At 41.1% G+C, this 23,807-nt stretch overlaps 1 protein-coding gene across 1 annotated transcript in view; it reads right to left on the bottom strand.

The window, feature by feature from the left end:
* Positions 1–23,807, bottom strand: part of SMPDL3A (sphingomyelin phosphodiesterase acid like 3A) — a 91,654-nt gene that overhangs the window by 22,825 nt on the left and 45,022 nt on the right. The window contains exon 3 of the mRNA XM_053710776.1: positions 19,511–19,655. Within this exon, the coding sequence (XP_053566751.1) occupies positions 19,511–19,655 (145 nt within the window). The remainder of the gene's footprint in view (positions 1–19,510; positions 19,656–23,807) is intronic.

The following is a 23,807-nucleotide window of genomic DNA, read 5'->3' on the forward strand; positions in this document are numbered from 1 at the left end:
ATAATAAATAAAAAGTCATGTGATCAGGGGGCTGTCAAAAGAGGCTTAGATACAAGGTAATCACAGAGGTTAAAAGTATATTAATATAACCATGTTGACTGCGCAAAACTGGGGAATGGGTAATAACGGGATTATCTATCTTTTTAAACAATTAAACATTTTGTAGTTGACTGTCACTTTAAAATTCAATTCAAAAGCATGTGTAAAACGATGAGTATCTTCTGTCAAGGTGTGTCCATACAGGTAAAGTGAAATTCCACGTGGAGGCCTCTTCATCCCAGAGTCCCTAAACATGAATATGGACAGCACTCACAAAAATATGGCCAAATGCTGTAACTAACTCTTTATTTTTGCTTTTAACCTATGTGCATACAAGTAAATGCTGGCTATTTTGTGCACTGTGTTTGTTGTTTTAAGGGAGATTTTTCCTATCTGGCTTTGCATCCAGACTTGTCTACTGTTAAAGGGACAGTATACTTTATTATTATACTTTATTTATGAAGCACCAAAATATTCTGCAGCGCTGTCCATGGGTACAATTCATATAAATAAAACAATGATATAAAACTTGTAAACGACAGGACAAAATTTACAAACACATGCAGGAGGAATTGAGGGCCCTATTCCCTTGGGAACTTACAATCTAGAAGGGTAGGAGGTTGAGAAACAGGAGGTGAGGACTGCAAGATTGAGAAAGATGTTAATGCAGAGTTAGATGAGGGAAATATTAGGTAAGTGAAATTAATGTATTATTGAGTTGGGTGGTAGGCTTCTCTGAACAAAAAAGTCTTCAGGGAGCATTTAAAGGAAGAAAGATAAGGGCAAAGCCTGACAGCACGAGGGAGAGTGTTCCAGAGGTTAGGTGCTGCAGGACAGAAGTCCTTCAGTCTAGCATGAGAAGAGGTGATAGTCGCGGATGCAAAGAGCAGGTCATTGTTGGATCTTAGTGGGCGGGCTGGAGTATACTTGTTTATAAGAGAGGATAGGTAGTGGGGAGCGGCGTTGGTGAGAGCTTTATATGTAAGGGTGAGTATTTTAAATTTAATTCTGCTGTGAATGGGGAGCAAATAAAGGGACTCACAGAGAGGTGCAGCAAATACAGAGTGACAGGAAAGGTGGATTAGCCTGGCCGAAGTATTTAGGATGGATTGAAGGGGGGAGAGGCTTTGTGGTGTTAGCGCTCAGAAAAGGGCGAATCTTGAAAATATTGCGTAGGTGGTTGCTGTAGGATGTAGAAAGTGTTTGGATGTGGGGGATGAAGGATAGATTTGAGTCAAGTTTAACTCAGAGGCAACAGACTTGGGGCGATGGGGAAATAGTGATGCCGTCAACAGGGATAGAGAAGTCAGAAGTCGGCATAGAGCTTGCTGAGCTCAGTCTTAGACATGTTAATCTTTAGGTGGTGAGAGGCCATCCAGGAAGAAATACCAGATAAGAAGTTGCAGACATGAGAAAGGTCAGAGGGAGAGAGAGCAGGGGTGGAGAGGTAGATCTGGGTGTCATAAGCATAGAGGTGATATTTGAAGCCATAACTGTTGATAAGTTTACCCTGTGAAGAAGTATAAATGGAGAAGAGTAGAGGACCCAGAGCAGATCCTTGAGGTACTCCAACAGACAGAGGCATTGGAGAGGAGGGGTCACTGGCAAATTAGAGAAAGATAGGAGTGAATCCAAGAAAGAGGAGGAGGGGGTGGTCAACTGTGTCGAAGGCAGCTGAGAGGTCAAGTAAGATGAGTATAGAGTAGTGGCCAAAATTTTTAGCTGAGAGAAGATTGTTAGTAACCTTGGTAAGGGCAGTCTCAGTTGAGTGTTTGGGGCAAAATCCAGATTGCAGGGGGTCAAGCAAGGAGTTGGTAGACAGCAAGTAAAAGTGGGCAATTGTAAACTAGTTTTTAAAGGAGTTTTGATGTTAGTGGAAGCAGTGATATGGGGCGGAAGCTTTCAGGAGAATTAGGGTCGAGGGAGGGTTTCTTGAGTATGGGAGTGACTTTTGCATGTTTGAAAGAAGATGGGAATGAGCCGCTAGAGAGAGATAGGTTGAAGATGCGAGTAAGAGCAGGAGTGAGGGTAGAAGACAGGGAGGGCATTAGATGGGAAGGGATAGGGTCGAGCGGGCAGGTAGTGAGGCGTGAGGAAGATAGTAAGGAAGAAACTTCATTCTCAGTGGCTGGATGGAAGATGCAGAGGGTGGCAGAGGGAGTAACTGGGTCTATTTTTGGAAAATTGCAGGTTGGTCTTGGGATGTTGCTTTGGATAGTACGTGTTTTGTTTAAAAAGTAGTCTGCCAGGTCTTGAGCACTAAAGATAGACAGGGGTGGGTGGAGCAGTTGGGTAGAGGAGAGAGTTAAAGGTGGAGAAGAGTCGTTTAGGGTTTTAAGAAAGAGTAGATATGAGAGAAGAGAAGTAGGTTTGCTTGGCTAGGTGAAGGGCAGAAGTGTATGAACGAGGAACAAACTTATAGTGTATGAATTCAGGTTCAGAGTGAGTTTTCCTCCAGACACACTCAGCAGTACGGGAGCATTTTTGCAAATAGAGTGTTTACTCAGAGTGCCAGGGCTGTAACTGACGGCGTGATGTTTTGCACAATCGGGGAGGGGCAAGTGTGTCTAGTGCAGAGGAGAGAGTTTTGTTATAGTGGGCTGCAGCGAGATCAAGGCAGGTTATAGTGGAAGTGTGAGGGAGGAGATCTATACACCAATTTTCATTTAACTGCATCTAATAAACACTACTATAAAGAAAAATATGCACAGATACGGATATAAAAATTCAATAATTCACCTTTTAAAAACTTACCAAGATCGTCCCAATATAGCACTGTTGATTAGGTTAGGCAGGAACCCCCACTGAAAGGGGCTAAGAGCAGACTCTCCCCCTCCCCTGCATATGAAAAGACCATTTATACAAACAGAAGCAATGTAAAGTCTGTATACATCAGTATACATCTAAAACTTTGGGGCTTGGATAGGAGTCTGAAAATTAGCAGGTTATTTTTTTTTTTTTTAAAAAAGCAAAACTATACATTTTTACAAAAACACCCCCAGATGGGCTATATAAATTAATCATCTACAAAACATTTATGCAAAGAAAAATCTATTGTACAATGCCCCTTTAACTTCCTAAGACATTGTATGTAAATTCAGCTGAGAGTGCTTGGGTAAGCGCCCAGAGCTGTGAGTTTTGCCAGTAACACAGGATCTGTACACTCTGCCACTTGAGAGTGCAGCCCACCTCCGTGTTTTGTTTGTGTGTATCATAAGGATGTGACACCCTCCTATTCATCTTAGTGTGTTTGGTTGGAAGCTAGCATGTGTGACTGTAGATTTAGAACCCAGGTAAGAAGAAGTATCTGGGCTTATCAACATTTGGCCAAATGCTGTAACTAACTCTTCATTTTCCTAGGTGTGTGTGTGTGTGTTAATGTATGTACTTGTTTCAAGTTGTACTAGAACATACATTATAAATTATTTTACTAATAATATGAGTCACTACCAGGATTTCAGAGAAGAACTTGCCCAAAATATTGGAGAATTTTTAAAATTTTTGCTATCACTCCATTTAAACAGAAATAGAGCCTTTTTTTTAAATTTATCTGTCAAAACTATATATTTTGTACTGAAAATACGCTGGAATTACACGTCGTAATTGTGGCGAAATTGATCCGCCGTAGCTATCAAAGAGTCAAGATCGGCAAATGTTGAAATTTGTGACGTAACATACGATCCCGCAATCTCAAATCGACGCACATCGATGTGAGTTGAAAACCTGTGGAATTTGAGCGGAATCGTGTTCATTCGCCCTCCTATTTGACACTATTTCAAGCTCTCACAAAGTTATCAAAATTTCTACAGTTACGCTCCCGTCTTTTCTGACTCAGCGTACCTGGTTTTTAATCCGTCACCCTTCAGGTCGCGGATGCCATAGAACTCAATGGGAGTCTGAAAACACAGAAAGCTTATGTTTGATGCTGCCAGAGAATGAAGTATATTACATAATTAAAGTAAATTACAAATTTTATTAAAATTGTATACCCTTTCTAAATTAAACCATTGCTACACATTTGGTGCACTAGTAGATATAAGGATAAAAATGAAAAATACATTACTACTGATGGATTATGCTACAACTTTGTCTCTCATTACAAATCAAGGGGACAATATTTTTACATATTTGGTGCAAAGTTTTACCCCAAACTTGTCACACTAATAGATATAGAGATAAAAATGAAATAAATACACAACATAATATACTGTAGCTAACTTCCTTTTCATTTATTGGAAAAATCTATGTGCACCATGTTTAAGCCATGTAATACAAGTCCCACTCTCCACATATTTGACGCAACACTATTCGCACCAATGACGCAAACTCCTAAATAACCCACACACTAGTGAATTTTTCCACCACTTTTGATTGGAATATGCATAATCACATGATTTATCAGCCAATCTGATTAAAATATACATTATAAACTATCACTAACGAATCAAATTGCTCGATACTTGTATCATTGATCACTCATCAGAACTTGTAAGTGACATTTGTTACATTGTGTATTATACTTTGAAAGTATGTATATGTGAAATTAGTATTAAAGATAAACATTGATGCTGACATTAGGACACACAGTGTAATATTTTAGACAAGGATTTTAAAATTTGAATTGATGTTTGATTCAATAGAATCTTAAGCTGATAGCTCAAAGGGATAGCCCACCTAACTTTAAACTGTCATGATTCAGATACAGCAGAAATTAAAATCACCTCTATACTGTCATGCTATTTTCAGTGTATTTCTTCCTTCTCCTGAATTTATTTTTCAGTAAGAAATGTCATCTTATATGCCAGGCCATTTTATACAACCTGTGAAGGGGTGTTTTTTAAAAATAGATTGCAATCAGGAGGGGTTAGACAGGTGCAGAGGAAACCTGGCCCAGGTCTTAAAGGGACAGAAAACTCCAAAATATTATTTCATGGTTGGGATAGAACATACAATTTTAAACAACTTTCCAATGTACTTCTATTATCAAATTTGCTTCATTCTATTGTTATCCTTTGCTGAAGGAACAGCATTGCACTACTGGCAGCTAGCTGAACACATCTATTTAGCCAATTACAAGAGACAAATGTGTGCGGGCACCAATTAGCAGCTAGCTCCCACTAGTGCAACTTAAATTTTTACTTTTGTATCCCTTTAAAATATAAAAAGATTTCAAATAAATACATATGATACACTGATTACATGTTATATTCTAAATTATTCCTGCTCAGAATAATAATACATTTACAATATTTACATATAGTGGTATAAATAAGCACAGAGATATGACAGGCAACATTGTTTAGAACAAAAAAAGGAACTTCGGGAAATGTAAATATGTTTTCTGACATAACACACACATACATATATATATATAAAAAATTCTAATACTTCACTTTCCACTTTGCACCAAATATGTCGCTACTTGCTATATTCAAATTAGTCCTGCTCAGAAAAAGAATACATTTACATTATATACAATAATGTGCTAAAGAGAAATGTGCTTGTTCGTGGACAGTAATGAAATGGTATAAATAAAGTTGGGAAAAGCCCGAATAGCCGCAACATTGATGACTGTTAGTTAACACCAGTCTGATGCTATTCGCACCGTACTTGACGCACGTCTTTTTGACGTCTTTTTTGATAAATAAAGAGATCGTATTCAGATCCACGGCCGTGATGTTAGGCGAGCGTATTGACACCCGCGAATGCAACATAGTTGATGCTTTGATAAATATCCCCCAAAGTATTGATCTAGACCTATTTTGGTATATTTCATGCCACCATTTCAGCGCCAAATGCGATAATATTAAAAAAACGAAATTTAGGCTTACCTGATAAATGTATTTATTTCTTGACACGGTGAGTCCACGGATCATCATCAATTACTGATGGGAATATCACTCCTGGCCAGCAGCAGGAGTCAAAGAGCACCACAGCAAAGCTGTTAAATATCTGACCTTTAATGAACGTAAAGCTATAAAAACTTTACAAGACAATCAGAATATAGTCATACGTAACTCAGATAAGGGGGGCAGCATTGTGGTTATGAATAAAGAAGCCTACTTTAATGAAGCATACAAACAATTATCGAATGACAATACTTACAAAAAGCTAATAGGAAACCCCACAAATACTTTCAGAAAGGAACTTGTAAAGTTGATAGATAATGGCATAACTTTGGGGATTTTTAAAGATACTGATAAATCCTCTCTAGTACCAGCTAATCCCATTTGCCCTATTTTCCACATTGTGCCTAAGGGGCATAAGGATGCGCGGTGCCCTCCAGGTAGACCAATTGTGGCAGGCATTGGCTCCTTGTTTGAGCCTTTGGCCGCTTGGCTAGATTCTATCTTACAGCCCCTTGCTGTGTCACAGTTGAGCTACCTGCGGGACACCACGCATCTGTTGCATACCTTGGACAAAATGGAATGGCATACTGGTTTCTCTTGGGGTGTAATTGACATTACCTCCCTATACACGTCGATCCCTCAGGATCAAGGAATTTTGGCAGTAAAGTTTTTTATGCAAAGGGACATGCATTATGCCTCCTGTGAGATAGAGTATATATGTGAGGCATTGCAATTCCTATTATCTCATAACTTTTTTCTCTTCAATAATGAATATTTTTTGCAAATATGCGGCACTGCGATGGGGGCAAAATTTGCCCCATCCTTTGCCAATATTTATGTAGCCTTCTGGGAACATATGTATCTTTATTCTCTAAACAATCCATGGAGTCAAGAAATTGCACTTTATGTGCGTTTTATTGATGATCTACTATTTATCTTTAAGATATCTTTGAATGATGAGAAATTTTCTAACTTTTTGGAATATTGTGATGGGAATGCCATGAATCTAAAATTTACAGGGACTTATAGTCAGGAGACTGTCAACTACTTAGATCTCACTATACAGATAGTAGACAATAAAATAGTCACTAGTACATACAGAAAACAAACAGTAGGAAATACCATACTGCACGCACATTCCCAACATCCCAATCATCTTATTCGGTCTATTCCGAAATCTCAATTCTTAAGGATAAGACGTAATACCAAGGTAGACAACATATATAACAAACAGTCCATAGAACTTAGGGAAAGGCTTAAAATCAGAGGATACAATGCTAAACAGCTAGAAGACATGAGAATATCAGTTTTACATAGCAACAGTGTTAATAGTGAACAAGATTCAGAACAACAAACAGTAGGCAATGATTCTAAATTTGGTGATGCAATTGTTTTCTCAACACCATACAGTCAACAATATGATAAAATAGTTAAAATATTGAAAAAACATTTAAATTTGTTGTAATCAGATGATGCCTTACAACCACTCATAAAAGACTGTAAATTTGTACCTAAAAAATCTAAAACGCTGGCACAAACCTTATCACCTAGTCTAGTCAGAAAAAACACTTCAGAACTTAAATATGCCACCTCCTGGTTAAACAAAAAAGGCACTTTTAAATGTGGAGCATGAATGTGCTTGGCATGTCATAGCGTTTTACAAGAGGATTATTTTGTGTGTCAGAATGACAATAAAATATATCCAATAGATTTTTATGCAAACTGTGGTTCCAAATATGCGTTTTATTTGTTGACCTGTAACCTTAGTTTTTTTCAGTATGTGGGTAAAACTACCCGTACCATTAGGACACGATTTAATGAACATGTCCGTGATGTAAAAAACTATAGTTTAGATTCTTCGGTTGCAGACCACTTCAATAACATACATTTAACAAATATAGCAAAACTGTCATTTCAGATTATTGACTTAGAAAATGTCCCTTTAAGAGGAGGAAATAGAGATAAAATCTTGGAAAAAAAAGAGCTCTATTGGATACTAAAATTAAATACACGCACCCCTTTAGGAATGAATAGGGAGTGTGATATAAATTATTTTATAGATAATTAACTCTATTATTCATGTACATATAGTAACGATGTATATCTTTACGGTTAATACTGCATATCTTCTCCTTTTTTATATATATTTTGTCTGTTTTACAATATTGTATAACATTGCTAAATTTCACTATTTTGCATATGAAATTTAAATTCATTTTTGGTAGTATCTTTGGTCTATGCTGATGTTACTAATTCTGTAATCTATCATATATTTTTCTATAATTATTTTTCAATGTCAATTTGGAGATTGTTTTTATTCCTTTTTTCTGTGTTTGTGGGTCTGAGATGGTTAATTTAATTGCTGTCTCAGCCTATAAACATGTGGGATTGAGACTCAGATTTCAGTCTATGAATAAGCACCTGTGCGGTGCGAAACATGTCAGACGTTCTGCTCCTTAGCTGCCATGTCTGTTAAATTCTGTTAAATTCTTTTAAGATTTACCAATAAAGTGCTTTTTTTTTACTCTAGATGTTTGGAGTAGTACCTGCCTAACCGCCTCCAGTTAAATATCACTCCCCTACCCACAATCCCCCAGTCATTTGACCAAAGGGAAAGGAGAGAAAGGAAGTAACACAAGGTGCAGAGGTGCCTGAGGTTTATATAAAAAGAAACTGTCTGAATACAGGGCGGGCCGTGGACTCATTGTGTCAAGAAATAAATAAATTTATCAGGTAAGCGCTAAATTTCGTTTTCTTTCTAATGACACAGTGAGTCCACGGATCATCATCAATTACTGTAGGGAACCAATACCCAAGCCAGAGGACACAGATGATAAGGGAGGGACAAGACAGGAACCTAAAAAGAAGGCACCACTGCTTGAAAAACCTTTCTCCCAAAAGAAGCCTCAGCCGAGGCAAAAGTATCGAATTTATAGAATTTGGAAAAAGTGTGCAAAGATGACCAAGTTGCAGCCTTGCAAATTTGTTCCACAGAAGCTTCATTTTTGAAGGCCCAGGAAGAAGAAACAGCCCTTGTGGAATGAGCTGTGATTTTCTCAGGAGGTTGCTGTCCAGCAGTCTCATATGCCAAGCGAATAACGCTCTTTAGCCAAAGGGAATGTGAAGTAGCTGTAGCTTTCTGACCCTTGCGTTTCCCAGAAAAGCAAACAAACAATGCAGAAAACTGATGAAATTTTAGTGCTTGCACAACATCCAGATTATGCAACAAGCGTTCTTTGTTAGAAGGAGGATTAGGACACAAAGAAGGTACAACGATTTCTTGATTAATATTCTTGACCGAAACAACCTTGGGCAGGAAACAAAACTTAGTACACAGAACCATCTTATCAGAGTGAAATATAAGATAAGGGGAATCACACTGTAAAGCAAAGAGTTCCGAAACTCTCAGAGCAGAGGAAATAGCAAATAGAAACAAAAAACTTTCCAAGATAACATCTTAATATCTAAAGAATGCATAGGCTCAAACGGAGCCTGTTGTAAAACTTTAAGAACAAGGTTAAGACTCCATGGAGGAGTAACAGGTTTAAACACAGGCCGAATTCTAACCAAGGCCTGACAAAACAATTGCACGTCTGGCACATCCGCCAAGCGCTTATGTAACAAAATAGACAATGCCGAAATCTGACCCTTTAGAGTACTTGCCGACAAACCATTCTCCAGACCATCCTGGAGAAAGGACAAAATCCTAGAAATCCTTACTCTACTCCAAGAGTATCCTATGGATTCACACCAATACAAGTATTTAGGCCAGATCTTATGGTAAATCCTGTGAGTCACAGGCTTACGAGCCTGAATCAAGGTCTCAATGACAGACTAAGCGTTGAATCTCCAAGCAGTCAGCTTCAGAGATATGGATGAAGGAAGGTAACCTGAAGTAGAAGGTCCTTCCTCAGAGGAAGTCTCCAAGGTGGAAAGAATGACATTTCTACTAGGTCTGCATACCAAATCCTGCGAGGCCACGCCGGGGCTATGAGAATTACAGACGCCCTCTCCTGCTTGATTTGAGCAATGACTCTTGGAAGCCCTGAGCATTGAACAAGCCCCATGCTTCTCCCCAACCTAGAAGGCTGGCATCCATGGTCACAATCACCCAGGAGGGTCTGCAAAAGCAAGTACCCTGGGAAAGATGATCCTGAGAAAGCGACCACGAAAGAGAGTCTATTGACGCCCGATCTAGATCTACACGTGGAGACAGGTCTGTATAGTTCCCGTTCCATTGTCTGAGCATGCATAACTGCAGAGGTCTGAGATGGAACCGAGCAAATGAAATGATGTCCATGGAAGCCACCACCAGACCGATTACCTCCATACATTAAGCAACTGACGGCTGTGGAGAGGACTGAAGAGCAAAACAAGAGTCAAAAATCTTTCTTTTTCTGACCTCCGTCAGAAAAATCTTCATTAACAGGGAGTCTATTATGGTCCCCAAAAATACGACCCTTGTAGCTGGAACCAAAGAACTTTTTTCCCGATTCACATTCCATCCGTGGGATCGAAGAAAAGACAACAAGATCTCCATATGAGATTCTGCTTGTTGAAAAGATGGTGCCTGAACCAGAATGTCGTCCAGATAAGGTGCCACTGCAATGCCCCAAAATCGAAGCACAGCTAAAAGAGCCCCCAGAAAAATTCTGGGAGCTGTGGCAAGGCCAAATGGAAGGGCCATGAACTGGAAATGATTGTCCAAAAATGCGAATCTCAAAAACTTATGATAGTCCCTGTGAATGGGAACATGAAAGTATGCATCCTTTAGGTCTATGGTTGTCATGAACTGACACTCTTGTACCAAGGGAAGAATGGAGCGTATAGTCTGCTTCTTGAAGGATGGCACTCTGAGAAACTTGTTTAAACATTTTAGATCTAGGATTGATTGAAAAGTTCCCTCCTTTTTGGGAACTACGAACAGATTTGAGTAAAATCCCAGACCCCTTTCCTTAAAGGGAACTAGAACTATTACCCCCAGGGCAGCAAGGTCCTTGACACAATGTAAAAACGCCTCTCTTTTTATCTGGTCTACAGATAATCTGGAGAGGAGAAACCTGCCTCTGGGCGGAAAATATTTGAAGTCTATTTTGTATCCCTGGGAGAGAATGTTCACCGCCCAGGGATCCGGTAAATCTCTTATCCAAGCCTGGGAAAAAAGAGAGAGCGTCTGCCCCTACAAGATCCGCTCCCGGATCGGGGGCCAACCCTTCATGCTGACTTGGAATCAGCTGAAGGCTTTTTAGATTGCTTTCCCTTATTCCAGGACTGGTTGGGCTTCCAGGAAGGCTTGGCTCGATCTTGCTTGGAGGAAGGGGAGGAAGACTTGCCTTTAAAGTTACGAAAGGAACGAAAATTACTCTGATGTCCCTTCTGCTTATTCTTTTTATCTTGAGGAAGAAAAGAGCCCTTCCCTCCAGTAATATCTGAAATAATTTCTGCCAAACCAGGTAAAAACAAGGTCTTACCCTTGTAAGGAATAGCCATGAGCTTAGATTTAGATGAAACATCCGCAGACCAGGACTTCAACCACAAGGCCCTGCAGGCTAGGACCACAAGACCAGAAATTTTGGCTGCCAGTTTAATAACCTGTAAGGAAACATCTGTAATGAAGGAATTGGTTAACTTGAGAGCATTAATCCTGTCCTGGATCTCATCAAGAGTGGTGTACGTTTGAAGACATTCAGACAACACATCAAACCAGTAAGCCACAGCGCTGGTAACAGTGGCAATACACACCGCAGGTTGCCATTGTAGACCCTGGTGGACATACATCTTTTTTAGTAAAGCCTCCAATTTTTTATCCATTGGATCTTTAAAAGAACAACTATCCTCTATGGAAATAGTAGTCCTATTGGCCAAAATGGAGATCGCTCCTTCTACCTTAGGAACCGTCTGTTATGACTCTTTAATAGAATCCGCTATAGGAAACATCTTCTTAAAAATATGAGATGGAGAAAAGGGAATACCAGGTCTTTCCCATTCTCTAGCAATAATCCCTGCAGCACGGTCAGGAACCGAAAAAACCTCCACCGCGCAGGGAACATCAAAGTATTTGTTCAATTTACTAGAATTTTTAGGATTGACTACGATATTTGTGTCGCCCAAAGTTAAATCTGAAGGATACCACTTCAGCATCAGAAGAAGGAATTATTCTGTCTGAGTATGAGATTCCCCCCTCAGATGCTACCGACATGTCTTCTTCCTCAGGCTTATGGGACTCTCTGGATAGCCAGAACTTGATCAGAAACCTTAATAACTGTTTCCTTAAAATTTAATTTTACGCCTTCCCTGCAACATGGGGAAAGCTGACAAGGCCTCAGATACCGCAAGGGATACCTGGGAAGCAAAAGGAAACACAGGGCACTGTATGTGGAGACTGAAAAAGTTGGGATGCATGAGGAAAAAGCTGCGGCATATCTGCAACAGGAGACACCTGAACAGCATTTGCCTGGGATAATGATAACTCATGGTCAAATATTTTCTCTCTAAAACTTAAAGTTCTCTCAATGCATGAGGAACAAAAAGGAAATTGGGGTTCCACCTGAGCATCAAAACATAACTGACAAGCAGCAACTTCGCCTGGGAAAATGGTTTGAAAAGCCTCTTGATCCATCTTATGTAATAAATAAGGATAAAGTGTAAAAATAGTTTATTTGAAAATAAAAAATAAATGTGTATTGTGTCTTTAAATAGAAATGTGCGTTAGCGCAACAAACCAAATAGACCTCAGGCTACCTATACACCTCAGTTGCTTTCCTGAGATGCCTACCTGTCCTGCATCTCATTTTCAAATACAGCGGTTACAGAGCCCTAACTGCCAAAAAAAAATGGCTTACAACAGTAATCTCCATGACCAAAAGATAAAGTATAAAAACTACTATAACACACTGAGCCACCATAAATCACCTCACAGTCTCAATGCCCAAACTGCCTAAAAGAAACCCCAAATATGAAGGTTTAATAAAGTCCCATATTAAATAAGACAGCTTTTAGCTGTAACAAGTGCCAGCAATCTCCTTGCAAAAGAAAATTAAAATGGCACTTACCTGAAAGTGCTGTCTGGCAGCAGGACAGCTCACCTGGTTTGAGAGTGTGCAGCAGTGAGGATTGTACCTCACAAGTTCTCAAATACTCAAAAGCCACCACTGCCCTACTGAAGAGACTGATGTGGACTAGGCTAGACCCCAGAAAAGAACGGAGTAAGCTTATTCTGCTAAAAAAATAATAAAATCTTGAATGAAGAAAACCTCATCAGACACCTAAACTTTACCTCCTCCTTGCACTACAGGCAAAGAGAATGACTGGGGGATTGTGGGTAGGGGAATGATATTTAACAGTTTTGCTGTGGTGTTCTTTGCCAGGAGTGATATTCCCAATAGTAATTGATGATGATTCGTGGACTCACCGTGTCATTAGAAAGAAAAATGGTTAACTTTTTCACTAGCTTCCCTGGGAACTTGATCTTGATAAAGGCTTCACAGCCGAAACACATAGAGACTGCTATATCTGATCGATATTGGTCTGCAAAGCATTGGTGGAGATTGGTCAGTAAGAGAACAGGAAGGGGAAGTGTGCCAAACCTCTGGCAGGAGTACCCCAATGTTAAGTATATATTTGAGCGCTCATTAGGTATACGATCATCTCGGACTGGAGAGACTCGCTAACTCAGAAGTGATGGAATAAAGGTAGCAATCAGATTGGGTGCCTACTGGTCACGTGACTGAGTGACAAAGTTCAATATAACACTACACGCTGCAAATAAAGCTAAGAGGAGTCAAGGTATTGTTTTTTTTCTCACTTAATCCCCAGCTTTATACATTCTACACTCTATACATTATAACAGAGCCATCTAAGAGACAGTACTTTTATTGCTTACGAAAGAAGCTGTGGATCCCACAGACAGGGATATTTTAAAACCCAAATCTAATGATCAGCAATAATAATGACCGGTTTTTATTGTGTTTCGTACTGGATTTTAAATACAGATATTTGTAACCAACACAGAGCTCTGTGACTGAATGTGTGAATTCCAATTTGTATGAATATTTGGAGATTTTATAAGGAAACTATTGTTTAAATACGGATACCAGTGTCTTTTATATATCTGCCCTATATGCTATATATATATATATATATATATATATATATCACATTTATTTTTTATTTTAAATATATTAGCTAACATTAAGTGTTTGACGTTATTTTATGGAGATAATTCTAGATAGGACTTTTTAAATAAGAAATCCAAGCTTGCATACTGTTTTCCGCTACCTTATACTCCGGTTATTATTGTTTCTTATTTACAAATTAATTTGGGATCATTTATATTTTTAAGGTTAGCCGCGTTTAGATAAAAAAAAGTTTCTGGAAAGATACACTACTGTTATATTGTTTGATTTCTCTGGGATCTCTTTGTTCAGAAATAGCAGACATATGGCTTTGCCATTTCTTTTTGGTAATTAAAAGGCCGCTAATTGCAGCTGCACACCACACTTATTATTCCCGGCAGCGAAGGGGTTAAATTAGATAGCTTGTAAGGTTAGTTTTAGCTTTAGTGTAGAGATTACCCTCCCACCTGACACTTCCCACCCCCTTATCCCTTCAAAACAGCTCTCTTCCCTCCCTCACCCCCCACTCTTCACTATCATCTTAGGTACTGGCACTCTGCCAGTATGAAAATGTAAGGCTTTTTTTCTGCAGTGTAGGATCCCCCCCTAGCCTCCAACCTCCATTATCCTTCCCAAACAGCTCTCTAACACTCCCCCCCTCTAACTATTGTGCACCATCTTAAGTACTAGCAGCTGTCTGCCAGTACCTATAAAACCCTTTTTATACCATTTTTTATTGTTTTTTTTTTATTATTCTTATATTTTCTGTAGTCTAGTAGTCCCCCCACCTCCCACAATCCTTAGTTAGGGATCCCCACTCCCTTTTTCTGTACTGTAGCTTACATATCTCTCCCTGTCCCTCCACTGCTGGACTGCCCACCCGCATTCAGGATTCCCTACTACACCTCCCACCGGCACCAGCAGATGATCGTAACAGACTGTTATAAACACAGTGTCACCATCTGTAACGATCTGGCATCTGCCCTCATATGGAACTGAAGCACTGATCGAGCTCCGGTTCCATATGAAGACAAACGCCATGAGCTCAGGAACTTCAGCTCTCAGTTGTAACTTAATAGCCGTGACTGCAGGAGCTTCCTGATGCTCAGACGTTTATATACACCATGCAGTACGAAAATCAAAGTATCGCACAACATACAGTATATATATATATATATATATATATATATATATATATCAGTGACATGCTGTCATAGGAGGCAGTAGAGGCAGTGCCTCCCCTGTCCTATGTGTGTAATTACACTCACTTTATTTATAATGTTAAAAATAAAAAATATATATATTTTTTTAATTTTATATATAAATATTTTTTTAGGTAACCAAGGTACCCCCCCCCCCACCTCTGCCGCCTGCCACCCGCCAGCTAGAGAATGTGCCACCCAGTGGCACTTAAGTCTCTGTCTGCAGCCCATACCGTATCTTATAGAGGCTGCTCTCTAAGCAGCTGCCGGAGTGTGATGTCAGAGTGTGATGTCAGAGCTCAGCTCACTGCTCCATGTCTAAGTGCTGCTAGAGACTGCGCCACCCAGTGGCACTTAAGTCTCTTTGCAGCCCATACAGATCCTATTAGAGGCTGCTCTCTAAGCAGCTGCCTGAGTGTGACGTGGGTGTCAGAGGCTCAGAGCTCACTGCTCTTGGAGGCGTGCTCCAGTAGGACTGGCGGGAATCAAGGACAAGAAGAGAGAAGAGACCGGAGAAGACAGAAGAGCTGAGTGCTGAGCCTGCCTGACAGTGCTGAGATGGACCTGCCCTGGATAATGGTAAGTAAAGTATTTTATTGCCCTGTTTGTGAGCCAGGCAGCCTACAGAACAGCAGCATGTGTGCAGTCAGTGTGTGAGTACAAGTCTACAATGACAATCTAGAGAGAGTAAGTTACACTATGGTACTGTACTGGTGCAATTTTATTTTCTCAACTTTTTTTTTTCAACTTTTTTTTTTCTTGTTTTCTCTCTCTCTCTCTCCCCCCTTTGTTTGTCTCTCTCTCTCCCCTCTCTCTCTTATCGTATCTCTATCCCTCCCCCTCTGTCTCTTTATCCCTCCTCCTCTGTATCTCTCTCTCTCTCTCTCCCTTCTGTCTCTCCCTTTCTCCATCCCCCTCTGTCTCTCTCTCTCCCCTCTGTCTGTCTTTCCTGCTCCCCTCTGTGTCTCTCTGTCTCTCTCTCCCCCTCTGTCTCTCTTCTCTCTCTCTCTCCCCTCTGTCTCTCTATCCCTCCCCCTCTGTCTGTCTCTCTCTCTCTCCCCTCTGTCTCTCTCTCTCCCCTCTCTCTCTCTCTCTCTCTCACTGTATCTCTCTCTCTCTCCCTTCTGTCTCTCCCTTTCTCCATCCCCCTCTGTCTCTATCTCTCCCCTCTCTCTCTCTCTCTCTCTCTCTCCCTTCTGTCTCTCCCTTTCTCCACCCCCCTCTGTCTCTCTCTCTCCCTTCTGTCTCTCCCTTTCTCCACCCCCCTCTGTCTCTCTCTCTCCCCTCTGTCTCTCTCTCTCCCCTCTGTCTCTCTCTCTCCCCTCTGTCTCTCTCTCTCCCCTCTGTCTCTCTCTCTCCCCTCTGTCTCTCTCTCTCTCCCCTCTGTCTCTCTCTCTCTCCCCTCTGTCTCTCTCTCTCCCCTCTGTCTCTCTCTCTCCCCTCTGTCTCTCTCTCTCCCCTCTGTCTCTCTCTCTCCCCTCTGTCTCTCTCTCTCTCCCCTCTGTCTCTCTCTCTCTCCCCTCTGTCTCTCTCTTTCTCCCTCCCCCTGTCTCTCCCTTTCTCCCTCCCCCTCTGTCTCTCCCTTTCTCCCTCCCCCTCTGTCTCTCCCTTTCTCCATCCCCCTCTGTCTCTCCCTTTCTCCATCCCCCTCTGTCTCTCCCTTTCTCCCTCCCCCTCTGTCTCTCTCCCCTCTGTCTGTCTCTCTCTCCCCTCTGTGTCTCTCTTTCTCTCTCTCCCCCTCTGTCTCTCTCTCCCCTCTGTCTCTCTCTCCCCTCTGTCTCTCTCTCCCCTCTCTCCCCTCTGTCTCTCTCTTTCTCTCTCTCCCCCTCTGTTTCTCTCTCCCCCTCTGTCTCTCTCTCCCCTCTCTCTTCTCTCTCTCCCCTCTGTCTCTCTCTCTCCCCTCTGTGTCTCTCTTTCTCCCTCTACCTCTCTCTCCACTCTGTCTCTCTTCTCTCTCTCTCCCCTCTGTCTCTCTATCCCTTCCCCTCTGTCTCTCTATCCCTCCCCCTCTGTCTCTCTATCCCTCCCCCTCTGTCTCTCTCTCATCGCATCTCTCTCTCTCCCCCTCTGTCTCTCTATCCCTCCTCCTCTGTCTCTCTCTCCTCTCTCTCTCTCTCTCTCTCCCTTCTGTCTCTCCCTTTCTCCATCCCCCTCTGTCTCTCTCTCCCCTCTCTCTCTCTCTCCCTTCTGTCTCTCCCTTTCTCCATCCCCCTCTGTCTCTCTCTCTCTCCCATCTGTCTCTCTCTCTCCCCTCTCTCTCTCCTCTGTCTCTCTCTCCCCCTCTGTCTCTCTATCCCTCCCCCTCTGTCTCTTTATCCCTCCCCCTCTGTCTCTCTCTCCTCTCTCTCTTTCTCTCTCTCTCTCCTCTCTCTCTCTCTCTCTCTCTCTCCCCTCTCTCTCTCTCTCTCTCTCTCCCTTCTGTCTCTCCCTTTCTCCATCCCCCTCTGTCTCTCTCCCCCATCTGTCTCTCTCTCTCTCTCTCCCCCCCTCTCTCTCTCTCCCTTCTGTCTCTCCCTTTCTCCATCCCCCTCTGTCTCTTTCTCCCATCTGTCTCTCTCTCTCTCTCCCCTCTCTCTCTCCTCTCTCTCTTTCTCTCTCCTCTGTCTCTCTCTTTCTCCCTCCCCCTGTCTCCCTCCCCCTCCTTCTCTCCCTTTCTCCCTCCCCCTCTTTCTCTCTCTCTCCCCTCTGTCTGTCTCTCTCTCTCCCCTCTGTGTCTTTTTTCTCTCTCTCCCCCTCTGTCTCTCTCTCCCCTCTGTCTCTCTCTTCTCTCTCTCTCTCTTCTCTCTTTCTCCCCTCTGTCTCTCTCTCTCCCCTCTGTGTCTCTCTTTCTCCCTCTCCCCCTCTCTCCCCTCTGTCTCTCTCTCTCTCCCCCCCTGTTTCTCTCTCTCTCTCCCCCCTGTCTCTCTCTCTCTCCCTGTCTCTCTCTCTCTCCCTGTCTCTCTCTCTCTCCCCGTCTCTCTCTCTCTCCCCCCTGTCTCTCTATCTCTCCCCCTCTGTCTTTCTCTCTCTCTATCTCTCCCCCCCTGTCTCTCTCTCTCCCCTCTGTCTCTCTATCCCTATCCCTCCCCCTCTCTCTCTCTCCCCCTCTCTCTCCTCTCTGTCTCTCTCTCTCCCACCTCTGTCTCTCTCTCCCCTCTGTCTCTCTCTCTCTCCTCTGTCTCTCTCTCTCCCATCTGTCTCTCTCTCTCCCATCTGTCTCTCTCTCTCCCATCTGTCTCTCTCTCTCCCATCTGTCTCTCTCTCTCCCATCTGTCTCTCTCTCCTCTGTCTCTCTCCTCTGTCTCTCTCTCTCCTCTGTCTCTCTCTCCCTCCCCCTCTGTCTCTCCCTTTCTCCCTCCCCCTCTGTCTCTCTCTCCTCTGTGTCTCTCTTTCTCTCTCCCCCTCTGTGTCTCTCTCTCTCTTCTCTCTCTCTTTTTCTGTCTCTCTCTCTCTCTCTCTCTATCCATCTCTCTCTCCCTGTCTTTCCCACCCCCTCTGTCTCTATCCTTATGTGTCTCATTCTCCCCCATGGTCTCTTTGTCTGTCTCTCTACCCTCTGTCTCTCTTTGTCTCTCTCTCTCTCTCCTCTGTCTCTTTGTCTCTCTCTCCCCCTCTGTCTATCTCTCTCTCCCTGTCTCTCCCACCCCTTCTGTCCAATTTACATCTAATATCTAATTTCCTTCATTCTCTTGATATCCTTTGTTGAAAATCATATCTAAATATGCTCAGTAGCTGCTGATAGGTGGCTGCACAATAGATACCTCATGTGATTGGCTCACCCATGTACATTGCTATTTCTTCAACAAAGGATATCTAAAGAATGAAGGCATATCCTAGCCAGTGCCTCACCTGCCTCTGACCTCACTGCACGTCACTGATTATATATATATATATATATATATATATATATATATATATATATATATATATACATATACATATACACACACGTCGGATTGTGTGAAGGAATTAAATTGGAGAACAAGCGACATATATGCTTCAGAAGTCACATTATTGCTATTGTTACATAAAGTGGAATCTGCTTCAGAGAATATGTACAGTAGTTAAGTTTAAAGGCACAGTTCTGACTTGTACAGCACTAAATGTTCTTGTTAAACTGTTTAATTCAGGCAATAAAATGTGTGTGTCACATAATTTCTTTCAACATACACCTTGGTCTGCATGTAGCTTGTCTGTCTTTCATGAATGCATTTCTAAAAATATTCCTTCTTTACTCTAAAGTTACCTATAAACACGACATGGATTTCCAAATAGTTAAAAATGTAATGTCAAAATCTTAAGGGACATTTGTACACAGACAATTCACCTGTGGCCAGTAGTCATGGTTACCAAGTGCTGGAAATACTAGTAGGTCAGGTAAGAGACTGCGAATTGTGGTTGTCATATTTCCAATAACATCTATGACCAGTTTCGTGGAGAGTTCATTCACTGGAACATGAGGAGGGCTATCTCTGTTGAGAAGCAGAGGCATCAAAAAATACAGTCAACCGTTACAAATATTGAAACTAGTAGTTTGTTATATTTTTTTTTTCTTCACTGTAACCTAAATTTGAACACAAATAGATGTTTGTGTTGTTCCTACTAAATCACCCCATATATTGGCAATGCACTGATAGAAATAGATTTTCATTCATATCATTACACAATTCAAAGTTAACTGAGGACACGATAACGTTCATCACACACATTATGAGGTAAAATAGTCTGCATGTTATTGACCCTTACGCTTACTCTTTACAATAATGAATGTAACACTTTCTCAAATATTATCTGTAGCACATACCCAATTAAAGGGACATTAAACCCAAATTTTTTCTTTCATGATTTAGAAAGAGCATGCCATTTTAAACAGCTTTCTAATTTACTTCTATTGTCTAATTTGCTTCATTCTCTTGATATACTTTGCGGAAAAGCATATCTAGATAGGCTCAGTAGCTGCTGATTGGTTGCTGCACATAGATGCCTCGTCCGATTGGCTCACTCATGTGCATTGCTATTTCTTCAACAAAGGATATCTAAAGAATGAAGCAAATTAGATAATAGAAGTAAATTGTAATGTTGTTTAAAATTGTATTCTCTATCTGAATCATGAAAGAACATTTTTGGGTTTAGTATCCCTTTAAGATCTGCATAAATCACTTTTCCACTGTCTGACATTATATTTTCAGAAAATGTGTCTTCCCAGTGGAAAGGACTATAGGTTTACTATCGGCTAGATTACGAGTTTTGCGGTAAGAGCTGCTCGGTACTAACTTGCAAGTTATTGTCACCGCTCACTTACCTACAGCGCTGGTATTACAGGTTTGCAAAAACCCGGCGTTAGCAGGCAATATTGCAGCGTAAAGCAAAATTGAGTTCCATACCACACTCCAATACCAGCGCTACGGTGAGCTGGTTTTACGTGCTCATGCACGATTTCCCCATAGACATCAATGGGGAGAGCTGGCTGAAAAAAGTCTAACACCTGCAATAAAGGAGTATAAAGCTCTGTAACGCTGCCCCATTGATTCCTATGGGGAAACTAAATTTATGTTTACACCTAACACCCTAACATGAACCCCGAGTCTAAACACTCCTAATCTGCTGCCCCCGACATCGCCGACACCTACATTATATTTATTAACCCCTAATCTGCCGCCCCCAACACCATCGACACCTACCCACACTTATTAACCCCTAATCTGCTGCCCCCAATGTCGCCGCCACTATACTAAAGTTATTAACCCCTAAGTCTAACCCTAACCCTAACACCCACTAACTTTAATGTAATTAAAATAAATCTAAATAAAACCTACTATTAATAACTAAATAATTCCTATTTAAAACTAAATACTTACCTATAAAATAAACCCTAAGCTAGCTACAATATAACTAATAGTTACATTGTATCTAGCTTAGGTTTTATTTTTATTTCACAGCTAAGTTTGTATTTATTTTAACTAGGTAGACTAGTTAGTAAATAGTTATTAACTATTTACTAACTACCTAGCTAAAATAAATACAAATTTACCTGTAAAATAAAACCTAACCTGAGTTACACTAACACCTAACCTTACACTACAATTAAATAAATTACATTTATTAAATACAATTAACTAAATTACAAAAAAAACAACACTAAATTACACAAAATAAAAAAGAAATTATCAAATATTTAAACTAATTACACCTAATCTAATAGCCCTATCAAAATAAAAAAAGTCACCCCAAAATAATAAAAGACCCTAGCCTAAACTAAACTGCCAATAGCCCTTAAAAGGGCATTTTGCGGGGCATTGTCCCAAATAAATCATCTTTTTTACCTGTAAAAAAAAATACAAACACCCAACCAACAGTAAAACCCACCACTCACACAACAAAACCCCCCAAATAAAATCCTAACTAAAAAAACCTAAGATCCCCATTGCCCTGAAAAGGGCATTTGTATGGGCATTGCCCTTAAAAGAGCATTTAGCTCTTTTTCCGCCCAAACCCTAAGCTAAAAATAAAACCCACCCAATAAACCCTTAAAAAAAAATAAAACTAACCCCCGAAGATCCACTTTTTTGAAGACCCGACATCCATCCTCAACGAAGCTAGGAGAAGTCTTCATCCAAGCGGCAAGAAGTCTTCAACGAAGCCGGGAGAAGTCTTCATCCAAGCGGCAAGAAGTGGTCCTCTAGACGGGCAGAAGTCTTCATCCAGATGGCATCTGCGCGGCGCAGAGCGGCTCCATCTTCAAGACAACCAGCGCGGAGCATCCTCTTCTTTCCACGGCTCTTCTCGAATGAAGGTTCCTTTAAGTGACGTCATCCAGGATGGCGTCCCTTGAATTCCGATTGGCTGATAGGATTCTATCAGCCAATCGGAATTAAAGTTGAAAAAATTCCTATTGGCTGAGGCAGTCAGCCAATAGGATTGAGCTTCAATCCTATTGGCTGATCCAATCAGTCAATAGGATTGAGATTGCATTCTATTGGCTGATTGGAACAGCCAATAGAATGCGAGCTCAATCATATTGACTGATTGGATCAGCCAATAGGAACAAAGCCCAATCCTATTGGCTGATTGCATCAGCCAATAGGATTTTTTCACCTTCATCTTGGATGACGTCACTTAAAGGAACCTTCATTCGAGAAGAGACGTGGAAAGAAGAGGATGCTCTGCGCCGGATGTCTTGAAGATGGAGCTGCTCCGCGCTGCCTGGATGAAGACTTCTGCTCGTCTGGAGGACCACTTCTTGCCGCTTGGATGAAGACTTCTCCTGGCTTCGTTGAGGATGGATGTCGGGTCTTCAAAAACTGTAAGTGGATCTTCGGGGGTTAGTGTTAGGTTTTTTTAAGGGTTTATTGGGTGGGTTTTATTTTTAGCTTAGGGTTTGGGCAGAAAAAGAGCTAAATTCCCTTTTAAGGGCAATGCCCATACAAATGCCCTTTTCAGGGAAATGGGGAGCTTAATTTTTTTTTAGTTAGGATTTTATTTGGGGGGGGTTTGTTGTGTGGGTGGTGGGTTTTACTGTTGGGGGTGTTCATATTTTTTTTTACAGATAAAAGAGCTGATTTCTTTGGGGCAATGCCCTGCAAAATGTCCTTTTAAGGGCTATTGGCAGTTTAGTTTAGGCTAGGTTTTTTTTTTATTTTAGGGGGGCTTTTTTATTTTGATAGGGCTATTAGATTAGGTGTAATTTGTTTAAATATTTGATCATTTCTTTTTTATTTTGTGTAATTTAGTGGGGGGGGGTTGTAATTTAGTTAATTGTATTTAATAAATGTAATTCATTTAATTGTAGTGTAAGGTTAGGTGTTAGTGTAACTCAGGTTAGGTTTTATTTTACAGGTACATTTGTATTTATTTTAGCTAGGTAGCTAGTAAATAGTTAATAATAATTTACTAACTAGTCTACCTAGTTAAAATAAAACTAAATTTATGCTTACCTGATAAATTGATTTCTTCTATGGTAAGACGAGTCCACGGATTCATCCTTTACTTGTGAGATATTATCCTTCCCTACAGGAAGTAGCAAAGAGCACCACAGCAGAGCTGTCTATATAGCTCCTCCCTTAGCTCCCCCACCCAGTCATTCGACCGAAGGTAAAGGAAGAAAAAGGAGAAACTACAAGGTGCAGAGGTGACTGAGTTTAAATAAAAAAATACAATCTGTCTTAAAATGACAGGGCGGGCCGTGGACTCGTCTTACCATAGAAGAAATCAATTTATCAGGTAAGCATAAATTTAGTTTTCTTCTATAAAGGTAAGACGAGTCCACGGATTCATCCTTTACTTGTGGGATACAATACCAAAGCTACAGGACACGGATGAACGGGAGGGACAAGACAGATGGTTAAACAGAAGGCAACACTGCTTGAAGAACTTTTCTCCCAAAAACAGCCTCTGAAGAAGCAAAGGTATCAAATTTGTAAAATTTGGAAAAGGTATGAAGCGAAGACCAAGTCGCAGCCTTACAAATCTGTTCAACAGAAGCATCATTTTTAAAAGCCCATGTGGAAGCCACCGCTCTAGTAGAGTGAGCTGTATTCTTTCAGGAGGCTGCTGTCCAGCAGTCTCGTATGCCAAACAGATGATGCTCTTCAGCCAAAAGGCAAGAGAGGTAGCCGTAGCTTTTT

The sequence above is a fragment of the Bombina bombina genome, chromosome 4 (assembly GCF_027579735.1).
Source record: "Bombina bombina isolate aBomBom1 chromosome 4, aBomBom1.pri, whole genome shotgun sequence".
NCBI lineage: Eukaryota > Metazoa > Chordata > Amphibia > Anura > Bombinatoridae > Bombina > Bombina bombina.